The sequence below is a fragment of the Oryzias latipes genome, chromosome 8 (assembly GCF_053564925.1).
Source record: "Oryzias latipes strain Hd-rR chromosome 8, Olatipes_Hd-rR_3.1".
Lineage (NCBI taxonomy): Eukaryota > Metazoa > Chordata > Actinopteri > Beloniformes > Adrianichthyidae > Oryzias > Oryzias latipes.
This window is the reverse complement of record NC_136244.1, coordinates 11,120,242-11,141,608: the sequence shown is the minus strand read 5'-3', so window position 1 is coordinate 11,141,608 and position 21,367 is coordinate 11,120,242. Positions and strand designations below refer to the sequence as shown.

Genomic DNA, 21,367 nt, shown 5'->3' with positions numbered 1-21,367 from the left:
CCCGTCCAGGCGAAAGGCGAAGTGTGCCTCAGACAGCTCGGCCGTCAATAACGGGGCAACAAACTTTAATGACTTTCTGCATGAAACCCAAACAAAAGGTACTGCCAAACGCGGGGAGATCAAGGGAGATTAATGGGGCAATTAATCAGCAGCACATGTGTGAGGTAAAGACGGCAAAAAGGATGCATAGTCAAATGAGCCCCAGATTAGTGATGCTGTGGGTAAGAAGAACTAGCTGAACGTGTGTACAGTGTTTACACTGGACTGTCGATACTAGCCCATGTACTCGCAATTGAAGAGGCTTGGTGAAAATTGTTGAAGCGGTGAAAATCTCATCAATCTCCTCCAGGCTTTTCCTTTCACAGCTCTATTACGATAAATAAAAGACTTGGTGTCAAAAAGGTAAAATTGATTTATTTTGTCCTGCCAGTTTTGTATAGAGGCAAAAACCGAATTAAATACTTGCGTAGTGACGCGTGAACACAAGAGTTTTGAACGCAAAAGCCTGAAAAACGCATATACTCAGGTTTACATACTTTTCATTTGAAGTAGCCACTTTAACACTAGTTTCTGAGCCCGGTATGTAGGTGTGGTTATTAGCAAGAGTCCGGTGATATGATTCGTATCCCGATATGCGCCCCACAATACGATACATATCCCGATATTGTACACACATATTGAACATATTTTCTTTCTTTTTTTTTTTAAAAAAGGCCTGAATTTCAATACGTCTTACATTCTAATAAAATTGTCAAATTCAGTTTATTTAATGATCAGCAACTGTATCTCATATAGAAGTTGCTTTTACTCAAGCAAATTCATAGTGCTTTTATTTTGGTAACTTAAAATATAGAAAGAGAACTGTCAACATTGTCTAAATTTCCACAACAAAAAGTTTTTCATTATAAGAACAAAAATAGAATGAATGTGTCTTAACCAATAAGGTTCTAAAAGTATGATTTAGGAAATAAAGCGCTGTTTATTTTTACAATTGCTTAATGTAGCTTCTCCAGTACTTTTAAACGGTTCAGGAGCCTGAATCGTACTTCAACAGTAAAGGGGGGAATAAAACACTAATTCTTTCCAGGAATAGTGTAATGATGAGGCAGCATGATAGGGTGAAGGATGCTTTATTTACATCAATCTGCTCTGCACCGTTGCAGCCACGCTTTCTCACACGCCAAAGTAAACTAGTAACTGTCATTGCCACGATGTTGGCCTTTCCTGTACACATCAGTCTGATCAATCAGGCATTAGCTGTGAAGCTGCAGTGCTTCACTCGTTCTTATCTGAGCCTCTTAAAAGCACTGGAATCTGCGTTTTTATATGTTACTGGGAGAGAGATGGCACAGAATTCCGGTTTGGTACCCATCCCAAGTAAAAACTAAGTAGTTCATGTCTCTTAACAATGAAAAAAGCTACCTCTAGCTGGGGTCTTCCTGTTTTTTTGTGGAGGGTAGAGCTGCTCAAAGAGGCTCTGTGTGATTTGCTGCCAACTAGCGGTCGGAGGGTGAAGTGGAAAACTAGAGTCTGACACTGAAGGACACTCAGAAATAATTAAAGAAATATCGTCCTGACAGCATTTTTGAATCGATACAAGTATCCCCAAATGAACTGCCGAAACGATTTTTTCCAACACCCCGACCGGTATGTATAAAAACACAAAAGACTTCTAACAAAATTTGGTTTTTGGTATGCGGGTATTCCTTAACTTTAAGTAAACGGTGACCAAGTCTTCAATGCCTGTCCTTGCATGTGTAGTTTCACACTAGGCTGATTGGTCTACGCCATTATTTACTTCCTTGGGTGGTCATTGCGTTGAGAGGCCTCGTGAACTCATGTGTGAATGAATGATGATTAAAAAAGTAAACCCAGGTGTACACAGAGGCAAGGGGCTTTGACTCGCTTGCAAACAAACCTGTAACTATTACTTATTTGAGCATGTGATTTGGAAGCATAAAAAGACCTTCAGTTTAAAAAATGTTGGTAAAGAGTTAATTTTTATTTTTTAGTTGTTGCAAAAACAAATTGCTGCACGACAAAAAAAAAAAAAATTATCCTTCTTAAAGTCACTTTTACAATGATTAAATACACAAAGGGAAAAACAATAAAAAACAAAAAGTTGTAGCCGTTTCTCTGCGAGAAACCAGACTGAGTGGGAAAGGTGGTATGAAATCTATGTCACAGGAGCTGGGGTGACACAAAAGTAAAACACTAGCAAAAATTATAAGAAGATAAAACTGAATTTATATATATTTTTTTAATAAGGAGAAATCCAGAAAGGGTGCTAAGTAATGTGTCCTGCCAGTTTTCATTATGTCTCCAACTGAATGAAGCAAAGAAGCTGTAATAACAATAAAGACTGTACTACAGAGGGAAAATGAGTCTGCTGTTCGAATAACAAAGGAAAGGGAACAAAAGGGAGGATGTAACTATATTTTTTGAGTTCTCCTCTTGGATTTGGTATTAGACTTCTTTTCAGTGTACTTGGTGATCCAAACAGAAGCTGTCAGTAGTCTCGCTGTGTCTCCAGGCACAGAAATTCTGCAGCATTAGTTCTCCCTGATACGTTATGGCATTGTGAAAACAACATCCCAAGAAGCCGCAGCTTCTCCTTACATCTTGTAATCAGCCTCCAATATCAGTTTGCTGTTTATTTGAAATGTTTCTAAACGCTAAACTTAAAAAGAACCAAAACCGTAAACTTACAACATTTTTTGGAGGATTTTTCAGATCCATGATCCATGAACATTTGTGTTCACCAGTGAACACAAATGTTCTTTTCTAAATTCTCTTATTGTCACTTTTTTCTTCAAAATATGGTGGGACTTCAGTGGAACAACAATTTCACTAGTTCCATTTCTGTTAAAGCTGAATTTCTTTTTGGCTTTTTGTGTATGGGTCTCATTTCTTACAGCTTTCAGGAACATGATTGGCAGATTCCTGTCATTTTAATCCCATTTCGCAGGATTTAAAACGCAACAAAAAAAAACCAACAATCCATCAAACCAAGCAAAATATACATTTACTACGGCTGTTATAATCCAATTTGATTTAAGTAATTCAAGATTTCATTAATGCAGTTCAGTCCACATGTTTTTAATAATGCTTACTAATCCTTTTTATAATTTAATCATTGCTTGTATTTAGGTGCCATTCATCCATGATGCATCTTCTACAGATCTAGAGTTGCATTTCTCTTGTTATGTTGAGGGTGACCCCGAGGTCAACAGGGAGATGTAGTCCCTCGCGGAGTGTTCTGGATTTTCTCCTCCGTGTGCAACATGCTTGGAATACCTCCCCCGCAAGGACTCCAGGTGGCATCCAAAAGAGACGACTTGCTCCTCCAACGCTATGTTCACAACAGGCATGTGAATGCCTGTCAAGAATGGGCTTTCTTGAACGCCCTTTCAAATGGTGTTCACACTGAACAAGCAAGGAGCGGCGTCTTCATGTTTGTCCTTTTCTACTGTTAACTACCACATGTCAGCCACCTACAGGTGCAAAATGTCAAAGCGGTGTGGATCTCATCAATCTTGCTCAAGGCTTCCTTTTTCAAAGCTCTATTCCAATATACCAAAGACTGGGCACACACCGTAAATATTAATTTCACCTTCATGATCAACTTTCAAAGAATCAAAAATGGACACTACCTACTGTATATGCCACTACCAAATCCTTGTCCCTGATTGGTCAAAGTTTAACTGTTTTAACTTTTAACCCCCATCATGTTTTGAAAACTTCCAAACTGATGCGTGACGAGTGTTTTGAATGCGAAAGCCCGAAACAGGTGTATACGCGCGTACATGTAGACAGCATCACTAAGTGGTCACTTGAATGTGTGTTGCCAAGGGAGGTATGAACGTGTGAATGTAGGTTGCGGTGGACCTCATCCATTTTTTCACCAAGGATACTTTTGGGTGATGGACTGGCTCTCTTGTGTCTTCAGCTTCTGCTTTCTCGGCGGAAGGTGTGTGGACCGGTGCGACCTAGGAGATCCTCTAAGGAATTCTCTCCACTTCCAAATAACATGCAGCACAGGGCTTGACAGCTCTACCACAGCTTCTAGAAATACAGCTTATGAATTCAATTCACCATTGGGTGGTTATTGGTAGAGCTCTACCCCTTTTACCCCTCCAATTGTCCAAGACTTGCCATATAACCAAAAGATAATATTGAAGATTTGTCTTGGCAATTTCCTGCACTGGAAGTGAACAGAAACGGACAGATATATTAAGTATTTAAACACGTTTTCATTTAGAGTTACCCATCATGCATCAGGACTAGAGGGAGCCGGTTTAGCTTGTGCTGGTTTGCGGTGCCTTCCGTCCGTGAAACCAGGGTTCGACTCCGGGCTGCTCCCTGTTCCCTTCTCTACTTCTGTGCCGGTCCCAAGCCCGGTTGCTTTGAGAGGGTTGCGTCAGGAAGGGCATCCGGCATAAAACATTGCCAAGTTTACCATGTGACTCGTTCGCTGTGGCGACCCCTGATGGGAAAAGCCAAAAGGGAAACAACAACATCATGCATCAGGACTGGCTGATGATACCTTTTTTTGACTGTAATTGAATTAAACATTGTAATATCTTATGTATTTACAGATACAAGTAGAGGAAATAGAAAACATATGTGTTGGTAAAAACAATTCCAACAATAGTGAAATGAAATGAAGGTAAAAACAAAGTAAGAGGCAGACAAGTGCAATATTTCCCCTTTGCCTGATTAGCCAATATGTGACTCAATCATTTGTAAATTGGGGCAACTGTTATCTCCCCCCACCACTGTGCCCTATCCGCCTCTCCTTTCTGCTGCTTTCTCTCTTTTTGCGTCCACAACATCTGTCGTCTTTCTCGCGTTCCCATGTGCAAAATAAATTTGTTTGCATATTCATGCATGTTCGATAATAATGTCGCAGTCCACTGGGAGGAGATGAGAAGACATTCATCAGGCTAGATCTTATCAAAGACATCAACAAAATGCTACAGAAGCATATAGAAAAGAAATGGTGAGAAATAAATAGAAAGGTAAAAACAGATATAAGGAAATTATATAATTGAAAGGAGAGGAGTCCTCAGGGGTCAAACAAGTAAACTAGCAAACTATAGCAGGGAAAAAAACAAGTGTGTTTGTATGTTTGTTCAAAAACAAAAGAAAATTCAGTGTTTGTCAGTAATATGCATCTTTAGTGTGTTCGGCACATATGGGCATTAGTTAAAATGCATAATTTAATGATAACAATGCATTGCGTAATGATTTAAAAACATAAATGACCATAAAGTAGTTGATATGTAAACTTTTGTATTTTTGCAACACAGTCATTAATTGTTAAAATCCCACAATGATCATCTTTTGATCTATTTCAAAATCGTTCCCAGAGGTCCTTTAATTATGATTATGCTGTTTTTAGGCAAAATAAAAAAATACATAAAAAACTGTTGTTTTCTATGACATAGGTTCTGCAGCAGTTCAGTAGAGATTTACCTCTGAGTTGTGCAACAGAGTAAGCCTGTCCCCACTTCCCGTTATCCATCTCTTTACACACTCTCCCAACCCTAACATAACCAGTGCAACAAAAGCGCTGAGCAATATATTCCATTTTTCCTCATCCAGCATGCATGAGGAAAATACAGAACAAATACCATCTTTTTCAAACGGCATCTGCTTCTGATTCACAATGATGTCAATAAAAAAATACACAGAAATGCAATTTTGAGCGTAATTTTCTCAATATGTATCCACCATCATCTTAAAACAATTTTTTTTCTAAGTGTATCTTTACATTTTTATCCTATATGTCCATTAGAATGAACCAATTCCCAAAAAAGCCTAATTTAATTTTCATTGAAGTCTTTTTACATTATATTTAGTTATTTATCAAGCTATATTTAAAAAAAATGTGTGAACACGTTTTTTTGTGTGTGTGTGATAAAAGGTAAAAATGTTTGTGCTGTGAAGTAGGTAAGCCACTTTAATCTCCTCCCTTCACAGGGTTTGAAAACCCGTGTTTACTCTTCCAAACTACAGCATCACCAGTAAAAAGCCAAATTCCTGAGTTAGGATTTACAGGAAGCATCAGTGTCTGTCTGTTCGGAAACACGGCTGCTGTACAAACATGTTTGTGACCTAGATGAGTCTCTGCCCTTCTGTTGGGGGAGCAGTGATCCACAGATGCACCCCTCAGCTCACGACTCAAGTCCGATGGTATTACTGTCCGTTGACCTTGAATGAGGTACCATTGCGTGAAGGCGATGGAGTTTAGCACTGTCAGCTTCTCTGTAGCATAATTTATATCCCCTTTTCAATATTTTCATCAAACTTTGGAACTCAGACTTTATTTCTCTGCCCACGCATTCATTGAAAAGACCCTAAAATGATGCAAAATGCTTGAACAGGATGTCCACGAGCCCAGTTTCTAACTCTGCTATCACTCAGGCAGCGGGAGAAACATTTCTTTTGAGTTGCCAAAACAAATCGCATTTTGCTTGTACATCATGATGACACAGTGCAGAAACATGTTGATGACCAAAGTGTTAAAAATGTTTGTCCTCTGAGGTCAAGACCAGACGAAAAGCCTCAAACTATCCTGATACCACCAGTTAGCTCATCTCAGTGATGTTCCTCATCCAACGATTTCTGGGACCTAAATGTCAGAAACAACAACTTATAAATTAATAAATATCAATAATGTATAAAAAAGTGGGCAAGGAATGCAAAATATGAATATCAAATTGGTGAAAACTTGTGTTAAAAAACACAAACTAAACACCTTAAATCTCAAAAAAAGGAACAAAATAAAGCAGACTTTCAGTCTGCATTCTGTATCTGAAGCTTTAAAGTCCCCCTATGACAGTATTTCTTTTCTTATAAAAACGTTCCCAGTGATGTTTTAATCATGATTATAAAGTTTCTAACCAAAATCCCAGAACCTAAATGTCTTAAATAGCCATATTTTGTGTTGATATGAAGCCTCCCCTCTACATGGGAGTGACCTTTGGTGTTGAGCTAAATAGCTCCGCCCTCGACCCCCCCCCCCCCCTTTCTTTGCAAGTTGAGTCTTGCATGGTTAAAGAGCATGACACAAAGGGGAGCACAAATGACACCGGTAACAGTCTCAGAAACGGTGAAAATCGTTGAATTACCTCGCACAGGAATGAAATGAAATGCCAGAAAGAAAGTGACTATTCACAAATAATTTTCCAAATACCTGAAAATAGTAGGGCCTAGTGCGGAACTTTTTTCTTGGTTGCATGGACCCAGAGGAAGGTTTAAGGATTAGGGGTTATGGTAAAGCTGCGTTCACACCAAATGCGATTTGCGGTAGAGGCCGCCAGTTTCAATATTAAGTCAATGGTACAGACGTGATCTGAGGTCCAGCGGCGCGATTTGAGTGACGCGTAAGGCGCAAAGGTCGGGCAGCTGCGTGATTTGGTACCCGTTTGAAGGCGGGCACCCCCTGGACAGTCTGTCTCAGGGCCACTGAAGCTGGAGCGATCCTGTTCACTAAGCCGGCTCCCGGGAGGCGAGCTGGCTGCCAGGCAGAGACCCACTGCAGGATGGTGAGCCAGTCTGCTCGGGCCTCCGGAACTTTTCCTATTTTCCTTGAGGCAATAATAAAAAAGGTCCCCTGATTTTATTTTTTGTGTTTATTTTTACCCACTGTAGTTAATGCAGGACAGCAAGCATTCAAATTCTGTCAGAGCGAGAACACAAATCACGTAGAACACATTTTGGACTTTAACTTTAAACTTAATTTTAAATACGTGCGGCCAACAACAGAATCCAGCCTTGGACGCACTTAAAATACGTGTGGGCAACACAGCAATGTTCAGTCTTCTCTTTTCTTGTACCTGAGTGTGTGCACGCTGGATGGGGCAGATCAGTGAGCTTATGTTGTGCTCATGCGCAATTGGGCCATTGTGACATAAAAAACACTCATTAATTTAAACCGAGTGGCTTTTGAGTGACAGCGCTCAAAAAGGAGAAATACTCAGAAATGCAATAAGGAAACAATTTTTTATTAAATTTGTTCTCTTTCATAAGAAATATGCCACAAGTACATGTTAAAAACTCAAAAGACATGGTTTTCACCAGAGAGGGACTTTAAGAGGAACCATAGCCTAGTGGTCAAAATGGTTACTGCAACACTTTCTAGTTGTGTGAGTGTGTGTGTGTGTGGGGGGGGGGGGTTGTTAAAGGTCACCCTAGGAAAACGCTGCCCACCCACTTCCTTTGTCTATAAACTAAAACATAGATGAGAAAAGGAAGAAATCCTATGTGAAATACTCCCAAACTGCACATTTATCTCTGGTTTTTAATGTCCTTTAAAAATGTGCTAACATATTGTTCCACCAGTAATGAGCCTGAAGGCACACAGTCTAGTAAAAAAGCTTGAATGAAACACTTTTCACTTCTCTCTAACTGCTAAAAGACTAATTGGTGTGGGCCCAGGATTTTAATGTAATTTGGACTCATGCTCACTATTTTGTTATAACGCCAAATATGATGTCACCCATTTGCTGAAGTGAAAACCCAAAAAATATGAAAACTTTACGAAAACTATTTATGAGTTTACTGTGTTCTAATGATGAAAACGGGGATTATTAATAAAAAATAAATGTACATACTTTTTTCAAATGATAAATCATTCAAGAGCAATGCATTATTGGACATTTCCTAGAAGTCTCTGCGAAAAAGCAGTGTGCATCGATGCTCGCTAGATTGGCAAATATAGACCACAATGCATTGCGTCTTGACCTTTTTTTTACCAGAAAAATGTATTTAAATGTATTTTTTTGATAAACCATCAACGTTTTTACATTCAGAAGACAGTGGATTCATAAATAATTGTTGCAAAACGTTCATTTAAATTAGATTTTACCTTTGTGAAAACGATGACGTCATATCCGCCATAAAAATAAATAAATTGTGAGCATGGTGTCCAAATTGCTTTTAAAATTCCCGGCACTACATAGTGCAGCACTATATCGTTTTTTAGTAGTTAGAGGTTAGGGTGGGAATTCGGACACAACCCAAACACTGCAACACATTAGCTGCGTTAGCGTTTTTACAATACCTGTAACTCCCAACTTTGTTTGCAACACATACAAATAACAGTGATTCCACTGAAACAAATGTTACTGCAACTATACTAACTCCCAACCTTGTTAGTAACATAAAAAAAACACAGTCTGACATGTACATTTTAGCCGTGCTAGCGCATTTACAATACTTCCAACCTTGTTTACAAGTTGTAAAAGAAAACACAGACTAATACAGCTAAAACATATGTTACTGTGACTAAGCTATCTTCCAAACTTTTAATTTGCTGTTAAAAACAAAACAAAAACAAACACTGTCTGACAAAGATACGTTAGCCGTGTTAGTGTCTTCACAATAACTCCAACTCCCCGCCTTGCTTGCAACACGTAAAAAAAAAAAAACAGATTGATATCGCTAAAACAAATGTCTCTGCAAATATGCTTACTTCCAACCTTGTAAGTAACACGTAAACTAAAAAAAAACAGTCTGACACGCTACATGTTAGTCGCGTTAGCATATTTACAATAAAACCCAACATTTTGACAGAGCGCCTCTCAAAAGTACTTCAACATCACTAAGCACAACCAGAAGGAAATAATATATAAAGTGTTCCCGTTTTAAAACCCACTGACATTTTTGAAGTTTTGAAGTGATTAATAGCACGCTATGCTTGGGAAGTAAGAACACGCAGGTCATTGAATCCTAAACTTTCCTGTTTTCCTAATCCCTTGACTTATTGTTTTCCTCATTTGGGTTTCATGATACAGATTTCAGTTCCCTTTCCATGTCTGACCTCCCTCCAATCACTACCAGCTGATTTTCTATGAATTACTTATCTCGTCTTTTTTCATTCGCCCCTTCACCGTTGCTATTGAGCAACATTTAAGCGATCCATCTGGGATCACGAAAGGTACATTAGGCATTAGGGAGTTCCCCTCAAAACCTGTGGGTTTGTATGTGTGTTAGTGTGTGTCTGCAACGTTTAACAGATATCATCTGATGGACTCCTCCCAGGGATGCCGTCCGTATGCTCAGCTTATGAAGCGCAGCCAATTGTGCCGTAGGCTTTGCTGGCAGTCAATCACATAGAAATGGGAAAGCTTAGTGATTACATTGGGGTTCAGGACACCACTCTTACACTGCTTTTTGTGAGAGAAAGTTGTGTTCTTCCACATTGAGGATGTATTTGTGTGCAGCTCAGCAGAAACAGAAGCAGAGAACTGGGGTTATTTTTTGTTCCTGCAGCTTTGCTGCCTCCTTTATCCCCATAATTTGAATTTCCTGCATTCAACTTTTGGACTAACTGGACTATCAGGACTGACCAGAAAGAACAATAATGTGGACATTCGGCACAGATCTCCCTGTCTTTTTCCTTCTACTTCTATTTTGCTCATCCATTCCCACCTCATTCCCGCCCTCTCATCTATCTTCCTGCCATTCATCCCACCCATCTTTGCCCTCCCTCTTTTATTCTTTTTTTCCATATCCTTTTCCAAAGTAGGTCTCCAGGTCTTTCAGAGGAAACAGTGATCCATCACTCATACTGCCAGCTAAGTTAGTGATGACCCTCATATTTCTGCAGGGGGGAAACTTTCGGAACTGAGGGCCACAATTCCACCTTAAATGAGGGGATTTTAAACATGCACTTACTTAAAAACCAGTATTTTTTTTGGTTTGATTTTGAATTTAGATGCATTTTTATGCCTAAAAAATGCAGTTTTATGTTGCGTTTGTGTCTAAAAGCTGAATCCAATGAATTCTAATGTTTTTAGGAAAGGTTGTTTCAGCGCTACATGCTGCCCTTTTCTTCTAAGTGTCGATCCAGGTGTTTTGTTTCTGTGTAAATATGGCCTTTGAGGATTTTTTTGATCTCTTTGTTTTTTTGTGTGTGTTTTTTTCTCTGATGTAGTCGGTGTTCTTTCACTCTGCTTGAGCTGAAGTTTATATTATGCTGTTTGTGTCTTTTGCAATGAGCTCAGCATGATACATAGCCCCCTGGGGCAGACACACACTCACAAACACACACACACACAGACACAAAAGGCTTCCCGAAGTGTGGCCTACCTCTGAGGAGTGTACGGGCTAAATGTGCACAACACAGTGTAGAGTGTAGGGTTACCCCTTGAAGCATGTCTTTGTGTGTGTGCACACACACAGTATCTTGCATCAACTTGTTCGTGTAAAAATTCATCCAGATTTGTATACAGTGGTCTGTGGCAGAATGGGGCGGAGCATGGAGCGTGTCGCCCTGTATTTTCTACGTCAGAATTTTAATATTTTTCAAACAGCATTTGTTTCGTAATTTGACTAATGAAATATATTTATAAATGCAATTTTAAGCTTTATTGTCAATATACATCATGATAAAAAGGCCATAAGAACAGCAAAAACAGGATTTTCATTGATGTGATCTTTAAGGGGATAACTAAGGCAAAAGAGGAAGAACAAAGTGAACGAATAGGAAAGTTTTAAAGAAAACAAAGCTGATGGTAGAAAATGCAAAAGTAGTCACAGAGGAAAGCTTTATATCTGTCTTTTGTGACAGCGGTCCTTTGCATGTTAAAACCATCGCATTTCAAAGAGAACTTGAAAAGCTTGAAATGCATCACAGATAATATCAAGAGCTGCAGAAGGAAAGAAAAAAGATTGAGATGGATTCTTAAACCCTTCATGTCCGCAGAGACTGTTAATGGATTTATAAGGAGTCACAAAAGTATAATAAATTCAAGCATAAAACAAACGAAAGACTAAATTAATGGTCTATATGAACTGTTATTTAAAGTCCTGCTCCATTGAAAATGTTGTTGATGTTTTTAATATGTTTTGGTGACATTTTTATCATGATGGAGGATATTTATAAAGAAATTTAAGTTCAAAATTGCATTTCTGAGTGTATCTTTATTCATATATATATTTATTCTTTATTCAAATCATTGTGAACTAGGAGCAGAGGAAAAAATGCTGTTTAAAAAAGATTGTATTAGTGAAGTAGAAAACATGCTGGTGCCGGCCACAAGCTCCCTGTTCTGCCCCATTCAGATGCAAGGGGACGATGGGGAGGGGGTTGCACTAGATCCCAACCAAAATTCAGAGGCGGATTTCTCATGAAACTCTGCTGCTCTGCAGAAACTGTGCCCTAGAAATTGACCCAGGTTTTTTGATTTTGGTTAAAAACGGCATCATCATAATGAAAAGACCACTGGGAACGCTTTACAATGGATCAAAAGATGACTGGAGTGGGACTTTAAAAGTACATTTGTATTACTTCCTTTTTTAAATGTGTTCATCTGGTTTTTCACTGTGTTCATCGTAAAATCACCTAACTTAAGCCTTTTTTCCCCATTTGAATCAAAGTTTGGGCCCAAAGTCATTGATTAAAGCTGACCTTATAAAAACAGGAAGTGACAAAAAGATAAATACAGAAGGAGAACTGGCAAAAATTCAAGGGAATTCCGAGCAAATATTACAACAAACAGTGAGGAACAAGGGGTCCTTATAGTATTATTACAAACACACATCCAGATACACACACAAAAACACAGTTGCGGTGTGTATCAACTCTGAATAGGTCTCTTCCGCCCTCTGTCTCTTATCTGTTAAATTTGACTGCTTCTGTGCCAAAAATATTCTTGCTTGACGTCAAAGGCAGCCCTTCCTTTTAATGAACTCTTTGTCTCGGAGTGCTGCTGCGTCTGCAGCAGCTAAAGCCTACTTCTCCCAATAATCATTATTCAACACAAACAAAGGAACTAAAGTACGTTTCTTTCTGCAAAATAAAATAAAAAACAAGACAATTTAAAATCACTTATTTTTCTCCTCTAGAGCGCAGATTAGAGGTCGCTTTATTGCTTCTAAAACACAGCAATCTTGTGAAGCTTAAATCAACTTTCGCAGAAGACATTTGCTTTAAGTAAAAGACATTACTGCACCAACTCTTTCAGAGTAATGATATTTATTCTGAGAGATTATGCGACTGAGCGGACTTGATTTTTCACATCTGTGTTATTTAGTTCTCTGAATAGGCTTTAGTTCTGCAAATACGGCTTATATTTGGAATGTATGCATATCTCTTTAAGATTACTTTATCATCTCTTAGCACACAATAAACTCAGCAGATCTTTTTTTGTAGCAAAAAAAGGTTTGTGTTTATATAATATTCTTATTTACACAAATAAATGGAGACCTAATTGTATAATTACGTTTTTGACCATCACCGGGACATTCATACGCATCCACACATCCGTGGAGCAATACTGGAGGCAAGGAAAAAGAACCGTCTTGCCCAAGGACGCAAAGACAGTTGACTGTGGAGAGCGAGAATCGAACCGCTGACCCTTCGATCATTGGACGACCTGCTCAATTGCCAGAGCTGAGTAGGGTCTTGTCATGGCAATTGTCCCATTAATAGCTAATTCCGCTATTAATATAGACAGACAGACAGACAGACAGACAGATAGATAAATAGATAGACATGTTTCTCTGCATCAGGGGTGTCCAAATCAAAGCATCGGAGTCCGGCCTCCCTTTGTTTGTTTTTTAGAAATCCTGCCTTATCTGCCGTTGATTGCCTGGATCAGGTGTGTTTGGCCAATAAAATACATGTAGGACTCCGGCCCTCGAGACCTGAAATTGGACACCCCTACTGTCATACATTTCATACATACATATATACTAGCAGTACTTTTGCAGTTCATTCACCAATGATATTTTGTCTTTCATCTCTGCTCCCACCTTTCAGACATTTTTAAAAAGTCATCCAAAAAATTCATATAAGCAGTTGAACTGTCGTATAATAACGTTTTATGAAGGACTGATGAGCTTATATGAAGGAACCCTCTTGTAAAAGACATTTTGTATTGTGACACCTAAACGATGGTAATAGTGACGCCTCTCATCTGTGCTCGTGTTTCCTTTCCGTTTGTTCTCACAGTTATTGCTTAGTCTTTTGTTTTTCTGCTGCTATTTTGGTGCTTTGCTGTTTTATATTTAGAAACTGGCCACAGAGGAATCTTTGTCATTTCTCTTCCTCCTCCTCTCAATGGAGTCAGCGAAGCTGCCGCAGACAGCAAATCCATGGCAGTGACAGGATATTATAGACAGGTTTTGCCATAAACTTGCTGCTTTTCTACCAAAAGTCAACTAACACCTCCTGACAGGCTCATCTGTCTCATTTGTGAGTGTTTATTTGTGTGTGTGTGTTTAGTGTGTTATCAGATCAGACAGTTCATGACGTTTTCAGAGGCAGAGGATATGAGCACTGCTATTTTTAAACCCCCTCCTCGATCTCCGTGCAGACGTGCTGTCCTGCCTCGTGGGGCAGGTGTGTGTGTGTGTGTGTGCGCGAGTTACGCAACAGCGTGGGACATTTCGCAAAGAATGATGGAGGTGTGGGGGGTAGACAAAGAATGTGGCTTTCATATGTAAACATCTTTGACTAAAAGTGTGAATGAAAAGAAAACATGTCCTACGTACAAAGAGTGAAATGCATGATTGTTTTTGTCTGACATCGCAGCTCATAACTCATTGTTGTCTTTCTGCCCATCATTCCCAAATAAATTCAGTCACTTAAGGATAACATCAAATTATGATTTCAGAAGATTTACGAAACAAGAAAAAAATAATTTATTAAACTCAGTCCAGTTTGTACCAAAAAAAAATGTATGTAAGCCTGAAATATGTTTATCAGAGCGGATTTCTTACATTTCTTTTGTTAGAAAAACATCCGGAAATGCTGGAAACAAAGGTTATTTAATGTAACTGAACCTTAATCCAGTTTCATCTCCATCTTGTGCATTACTCCAAACCTTTGCAGTCCAGAAGATTATAATGTTCCAGTGGGTGTGGCTGCTGTCACAGAGTGCAGTGCTTAAGCTGCAAAAATGCTGAGTCTGCTGGAATGTTCAGGCCTGTGGACGAAGCAACACTGGCAAGAAGACCAGAAATCAAAGTTTTCCAGAAGAAAACTGCATAGCGCAAAGACAATCGATTGTCATTCACTAAACCAATCGTTCTGAAGCCATGGCTTATTACTGTAAGATCAGAGCCAAGGTTTTATTCTGTATCTTTCCTCTCCTGGGATGGATTCAATGTTTTCCCCTTTTAGGGAGAACAAGATGTAGACACTTTTATCGTTTGGAAAGTAAAGTAAAAGAAACTTTCTTTAGAGAGAAAAGAAAAGTTTTTTAAAGTTAAAATGATGCACATAGACAGCACTTGCGGGATAAATGTAGTTCAGAATTAAAGTGATTCTTTTTTACCCAATAATGTAAACCAATTCATAATATTCTAATCAAACTGACAAACTTTGCCTGTTGTCTAAAAAGAAAAGAAAATCTAAAAGAAATTATAAGTTTACATTTTTTATTTTGTGATTTTAAGACACATTTGTGTGTTAAGCCAATCTTTGCTTAATAAGGTTAGCTTAAACAAATAAGAAAACTTTGAAAGTCTGCCCCTGTTTATGGATAAATTATAACAATTATCTAAATAAATATGTCTTTTAATTTAAAATTCATTTAATGTTAACTTTAAACAACAAATATAAAGAAACACTTAAATAAAACAAATTTCGAAGTGATGCCCCTGTTTATGAAATAAATATAACTTTTACCTAAAAAATATGCTTTCATATTTTTTTTGGGTATTGATTAAAAGAATGTGTTTAGAAAATGTGTTTATATATTATATATATATATATATATATATATATATATATATATATATATATATATATATATATATATATATATATATATATATATATATATAATATATATATAATATATAAACACATTTTCTAAACACATTCTTTTACCGTAATCAATATCTGAGAGTTTGATGTCAAAAAAAAAAAAATCAGGAAGCACTTCTAAATTGCAGAGTTCCATAAACAGCCACAAGGAAATGTTTGACCTCATTCTGCATATTTTCGCGAGTGGCCTTGTGAACAGTTCTTGGTGTGTTGCAGCGAAGTGTGGGAGTATCTGCAGCTGCTGTGACGAAGACAGGGAATGACAAGTCTTATAGCATGACCTCCCTCATGTCCCACCATGCTCGAACATCGCTTCAGCGTCGACCACATCAGAGCGCTCACGCACACGCAAAGCTGCACGGCGAGAGGGAGCCTAAGGAGAACACTTAGCCCCATAGAAAACTGAATAAATCTCCCAGATAACATACTTGGAAATTAATTTACAAAGATTTTTAAGACAGGAAAAGCTGATCTCGCTGTATATACTCGTCCCTCCCTAAACCTGCCAGACAATGAGCAATGAAGCTTTTCATGTGATTAAAAAAATTTAAAACAACAAAAAGGTAAAGCGAATTGCATGCAACTATTAAGAGTTAAAAGCAGAGCAAGAGGCAAAGCTTCCTCCTTAAAGTTTCAAAGTCTCCTTAATGATGATTTATTACATCTGAAATAATGAGAGCAAGCTCAGGGTAAAAAAAAAAATCACTCCTCCTTTACTTATGGAGCTTCTGAACTCACAGCTGAAGTTAAAGCTTTTTTATCAGCATCAACTTTGTCTGACCTTTGTCACATGCCCCCCCCCCCCCCCCTTAAAAAAAGTAAAAGTGTTAAAAGGGTAAAAGCCAAATGATATTGAAGCATCAGCTAAATGGAAGCATGTAATGGAATTATGAATATAACATCATTGAGCTGCAATTTTCCTTTCAAAATAATTGCTAACCTATTTATTCATTGCTATTATGAATGCAAATACCTACAGGCCAGTAAATTGCCATAGAACCTGTTGTGGATGTACTGTGACTTATCAATAAATCATTTGATTGGCAGCTCACACAACGTATTTTTCTCACTACAATGAAAGCTACCAGGCGTGCCCTTGTTTTTTGATGTTGTTTTTACACTTTAATTTTGTTTGTTTCATTGTGTCTTGGTGTTGTATCAATGCAGTCCATCACAGTCATGCCTTAGTCATTACTGCCCTAGTGGGTGGATACGGGCTGTATTGTAAAAGGGGGCAAATCTGTACGGGGTATGCAGGTGGTCGCGGAAAAAAAATGGGATCATTGACCACTGTGAGCCCATAGAGTAAAAATGTTCATGCACATATTTTTCTATGGGTCAGAGTGGACACTGAAAAAACATGTTGGGGTAATTGGGGATGAAGTAGATGAGACGCAGGAAGTTACGGATTTTTCATTTTTCCAACCCTCTAAAAAAACTGTGCGAGGGTCCCACACTGCAGCCAGTCCAGCTCTGGAACAGCCACCGGAGCGGTCTAATGGCTCACATTGGTGACGGACGGCTGCAGCAGGCTCTGCTGCCGACCTCTTGAGTCGCCAAACTAACGTAGGTTCACGCGATAACCCGCAATTTATTTAGCCTCGCTCCGACGTCGCACTTTTTGAGTTACGTAAAGATGCAGCCGCCCATCAGAGCTGGACTGGATGCAGTGTTAGCAATAAGGAAATTAGACAGTCAGAGTTTAGTTTGTGTGGACATCCAAGGGGCACTTAGGTATCACCCGCACACCCCATGCGTGCAGAATTTGAGAGTGGCCAGTAAAGAGTCAGTGCACACGCCTTACTAAGAGCCAGAGTGTGCTGTTAGGGCACTGTACAAAAGCATTGCCCATGTGTTTTAAGTTTGTGTTACTTACATTATCCTTACAAATACTTTACGATACATTTACCACACACACGGCCATGGTTTATCCCATTTTCATGACATCCCTTAAGGTGGCCATATGAGTATAAAGGAATATACAAGACACACATTCACTCCCCTTAAGATGCAGCCACTCCTATCTACAACTTTCCACGGGCAACTGGACAACCCAAAAAACCCCAGTACCCATAAGAGTCAACCACCGTACAGGTTCATGTGACTAAGGCAAAAGGTTTGTGATCTTTTTAGAAAAACTGTATAAATGTAATAATTTATAGTTCCGTGGGTAAAAGATCATATCTGTTTTGATGAGGAATAGGTTTCCCTGAAAGGATGCCTAAACAAGTTTACATGTTTATGGTAAGTTCTAATCAACTAATACCGTGATGCAACCAAAGTTTAGGAAAAGTGACCCAACAGTTTCACTGATTCAGCACAGAAGGTTCTGTTTGCTAAAAGTTGAAAACTAATACAAATCCCCCATAAACCATATAGAAAACCCATACAGGCCCAGTAAGAACAGGACATTCCTGCCAAGAAGGCCACAGTTTGTAAGTCACCAATCAGGCATCCCGATGTAATTTATGTGGCTTTTTACCACCTAGTGGCATGGCAGGCCTGCTCCTGAGATTTAGAGTGTGACGACGTGCTTGGGACATTTTTACCGGGGTCACCGGGATTGGCCGTAGATCTCAGTGGGGTGGCCATAGCGTGGTAAATCTTTCTGAATGGTGTGTGATCAACATGTTTTTAAAAATATCAATGGATTACAACCAAAATGCAAGTAAAACATTTTCAATCTTGGTGAGAAACAGCAAACTGGTCAGTAAAGATTTTTGGTTAAATTGTTTTATCTATATATAAAGAGAAACTCTATATATTAATGAAATTAATATTAGAAAATTAATTAAATTAAAGGGGTTGGAGTAAAATTGTATTGTGTTAGATAATTGTGCTTTTAGTTTAGTTGCAGTTTGTTGTTTGATTTTAGAAATCCACTGAAAAATGAATAAGTTTGCAGTTGAACTAGCAAGCTAGTTAAAATATCTAAGAAAATAAGCATTAAATGGCTTATCATACAAACACATGACGGCTCTTTTTTTCCACTTTAGTGACACTGTAGAGAGTCGCTGCAGACGTGTTTCACACACCATCAAACATTTTCTACTAATGTATCTGCATTAGCTAAAACCGGTCCCAGCAGACAAACAGATTTATTAGCGTTAATATTTCCATTTTTTTTTTTTTTTTGGTGTGCTAATCTGATCTGTAGTTCATCCTGGTAGATTTTGTCCCATTTCAACTAATGACATGACATTAAATCATTTTAAATGATAAATGAAAGTGCTTGTCTGCACCATCCGAGCTCACATCCGAGTTAGGTGTTAAATGATTCTCAGGTTTTATGGAGTGGAATCCAGAACAAGAGTTCTGCAGCCTGTCTGTACCTCTCCGATCCAATTTATTCCTAATTGAATTGTTCTGGGGCTCTTGTGCATGCATTTTACTGCAACTGAAATTTATTAGATGAGCTGAAGGAGAAGGAGTGAGTGTGACTGTGCCTAAAGATGTATCAAAATGGAATTAAAGGTTTTCAACTGTGACCCAATAATAATAATAATATCTTTCTTAATTTTTCACTTCTCCCCTCTTTGTCTCTCCTGCTTTTGTCTTCAGGATGTAAAGTCGACTTTCTTCCAGTTTGGTGCTTCCATCCAGCAGGAGGCTTTGCTGATGCTGAACATCATGGAGGAGTATGACTGGCACATCTTCTCAATTGTCACATCAAAGTTTCCCGGCTATCAGGAGTTCATAAACATCCTAAAAACCACAGTGGACAACAGGTGGGAAAATTTCTCAGTCTTTGGTTTGTACAGTCATGAAAAACCTAGAAAAGGTTTGGAAATTGAAAATACAATTTCTAGGTCCTTGAAAAGTTTGTAAAAATCGACATCATCTGTAAAGGTTTGGAAAAAACATGATAATTTTATATTTTAGATGCAAAAAAATTGTTAAAAAATAGTTTAACATGAGATTCTTATTTAAATTGTGCTAAGACTTCAACCTCACGCGATCGGGGATGGGAATTAATGTTGCCGTAAAGCAGTTTGAGCTGTCGTCAGTTGAACGCATGGCGCTTTCACCTTACTATCGTGAAATGCTACAAAATGTTAACAAGTGACTTCTTAAGGAGAGGTATCAACTGTGCCTACTGAAAGACCCTGAAATGCATTTTGCACCAGAAATGTGCAAAATGCAGACTTTGCTCCAAGTCTTTCGACATAAGCAGCATGAGAGAAGCGGGGCTGGTGAGCAGCGACAGCTGCCAAACGCTGCAGAAGTCAGGCAGTCAAATAATAATAATAATAATAAATTGTATTTGTATAGCGCTTTAAATGGCACACAAAGACGCTTTACAACACATGAGCAAAAACAGTTAATAAGAACAGAGCTAATATAATAAAATAATTAATAAAAACATAGAAGACAGATTTAATATAATACATTTTATTTGCATAGCGCTTTAGTCAGAGAACTTTTTAAAACAGGCAATGAGGGCGTTACTGTGAAAGCATATTGCATTCAATTATTAAGATGAGCTGCAATTAAAAGTTGACAAGCCACAAAGTGTCTGTGTCATAGATATTATCTGTTTTGTTTATGTGCTCTTCACCATATCGCCAAGCCGTTCTTCATACTTACTTTATCCACTAACATTACAGAGCAAAACATTGGGGAGGCAATAAATATTTCCCAGTATGAACTGTATATTTATTTTGTTTGTGAGTTAATCCCAGCAACAACATTGGAAACAAAGCAGTAAAGTCTGTGGGTGACCTGCTGGACGCAAACGTTTTGGGTGTGGTCAATTTCGTCAACTATGCTATAATATTTTCTGATTTTTTTAACACATTTCTTTCAGAATTCGCTTTAATATATTTTTTTAGGACTACAACAGTGATTTCTGTAGCGTTTGTTTAAAACCCTTGTGATATCCTAAGCACTTTAACGTTGGGAGTTGGGTCATCTAGACCCCACAAGACAGTGCGCTGAAATTTGATTTGTGATCTTCACTGGTTTCCATGATATCCTCTTCACCTTTATCCACCTTTGTAGGAATAACATGTCAATGGTCATCTTGACCCCATTGGATAGCACAAGGGTTAACAATAATGAGTTATTGTGATGTATTTGATATTACACAGGATGAGTTACTGAGAAACTGTTGTCTGTCCTTTAATGACAACCCCTGCCTGCCGCTGCAGCTTCACATGCATTCTTCACATCAAGGCAAACTCCGGCTGTGACTCGTTTTCTCCATCACCACAGACAAGAACAAACAGTCCATACTGGTCAATAGAACTACATCCAATGTTTTGTTCTGTAGTTTTAGTGGATAAAGTAAGTAGGAGGAACTGACTGGCGATATGGTGACGGGCGCATTAACAGAACGGATCATCTCCTTGACACAGACACTTCGTGGCTTTTCAACTATTATTTGCAGCTCATCTTATAGTTTTCATGAGCAGATGAGGTTAGGAAGTTTATTGTTCTTTACTTTTGTAGTTCACCTATTCTTGAGAGTTGGGAAAAAACATGTCCCACATAAAAAGTCTTTTTTTATGGATAATAATAATTGACTTATAATGTATTGACTCACTCACTATGTTAGATCTAAAGGAATTGTGAATACTG

At 38.3% G+C, this 21,367-nt stretch overlaps 1 protein-coding gene across 1 annotated transcript in view; it reads left to right on the top strand.

Annotated features, from left to right (window-relative positions):
* Positions 1–21,367, top strand: part of grin2aa (glutamate receptor, ionotropic, N-methyl D-aspartate 2A, a) — a 197,798-nt gene that overhangs the window by 94,062 nt on the left and 82,369 nt on the right. The window contains exon 3 of the mRNA XM_004071747.5: positions 19,349–19,515. Coding sequence (XP_004071795.2) covers positions 19,349–19,515 — 167 coding nt within the window. The remainder of the gene's footprint in view (positions 1–19,348; positions 19,516–21,367) is intronic.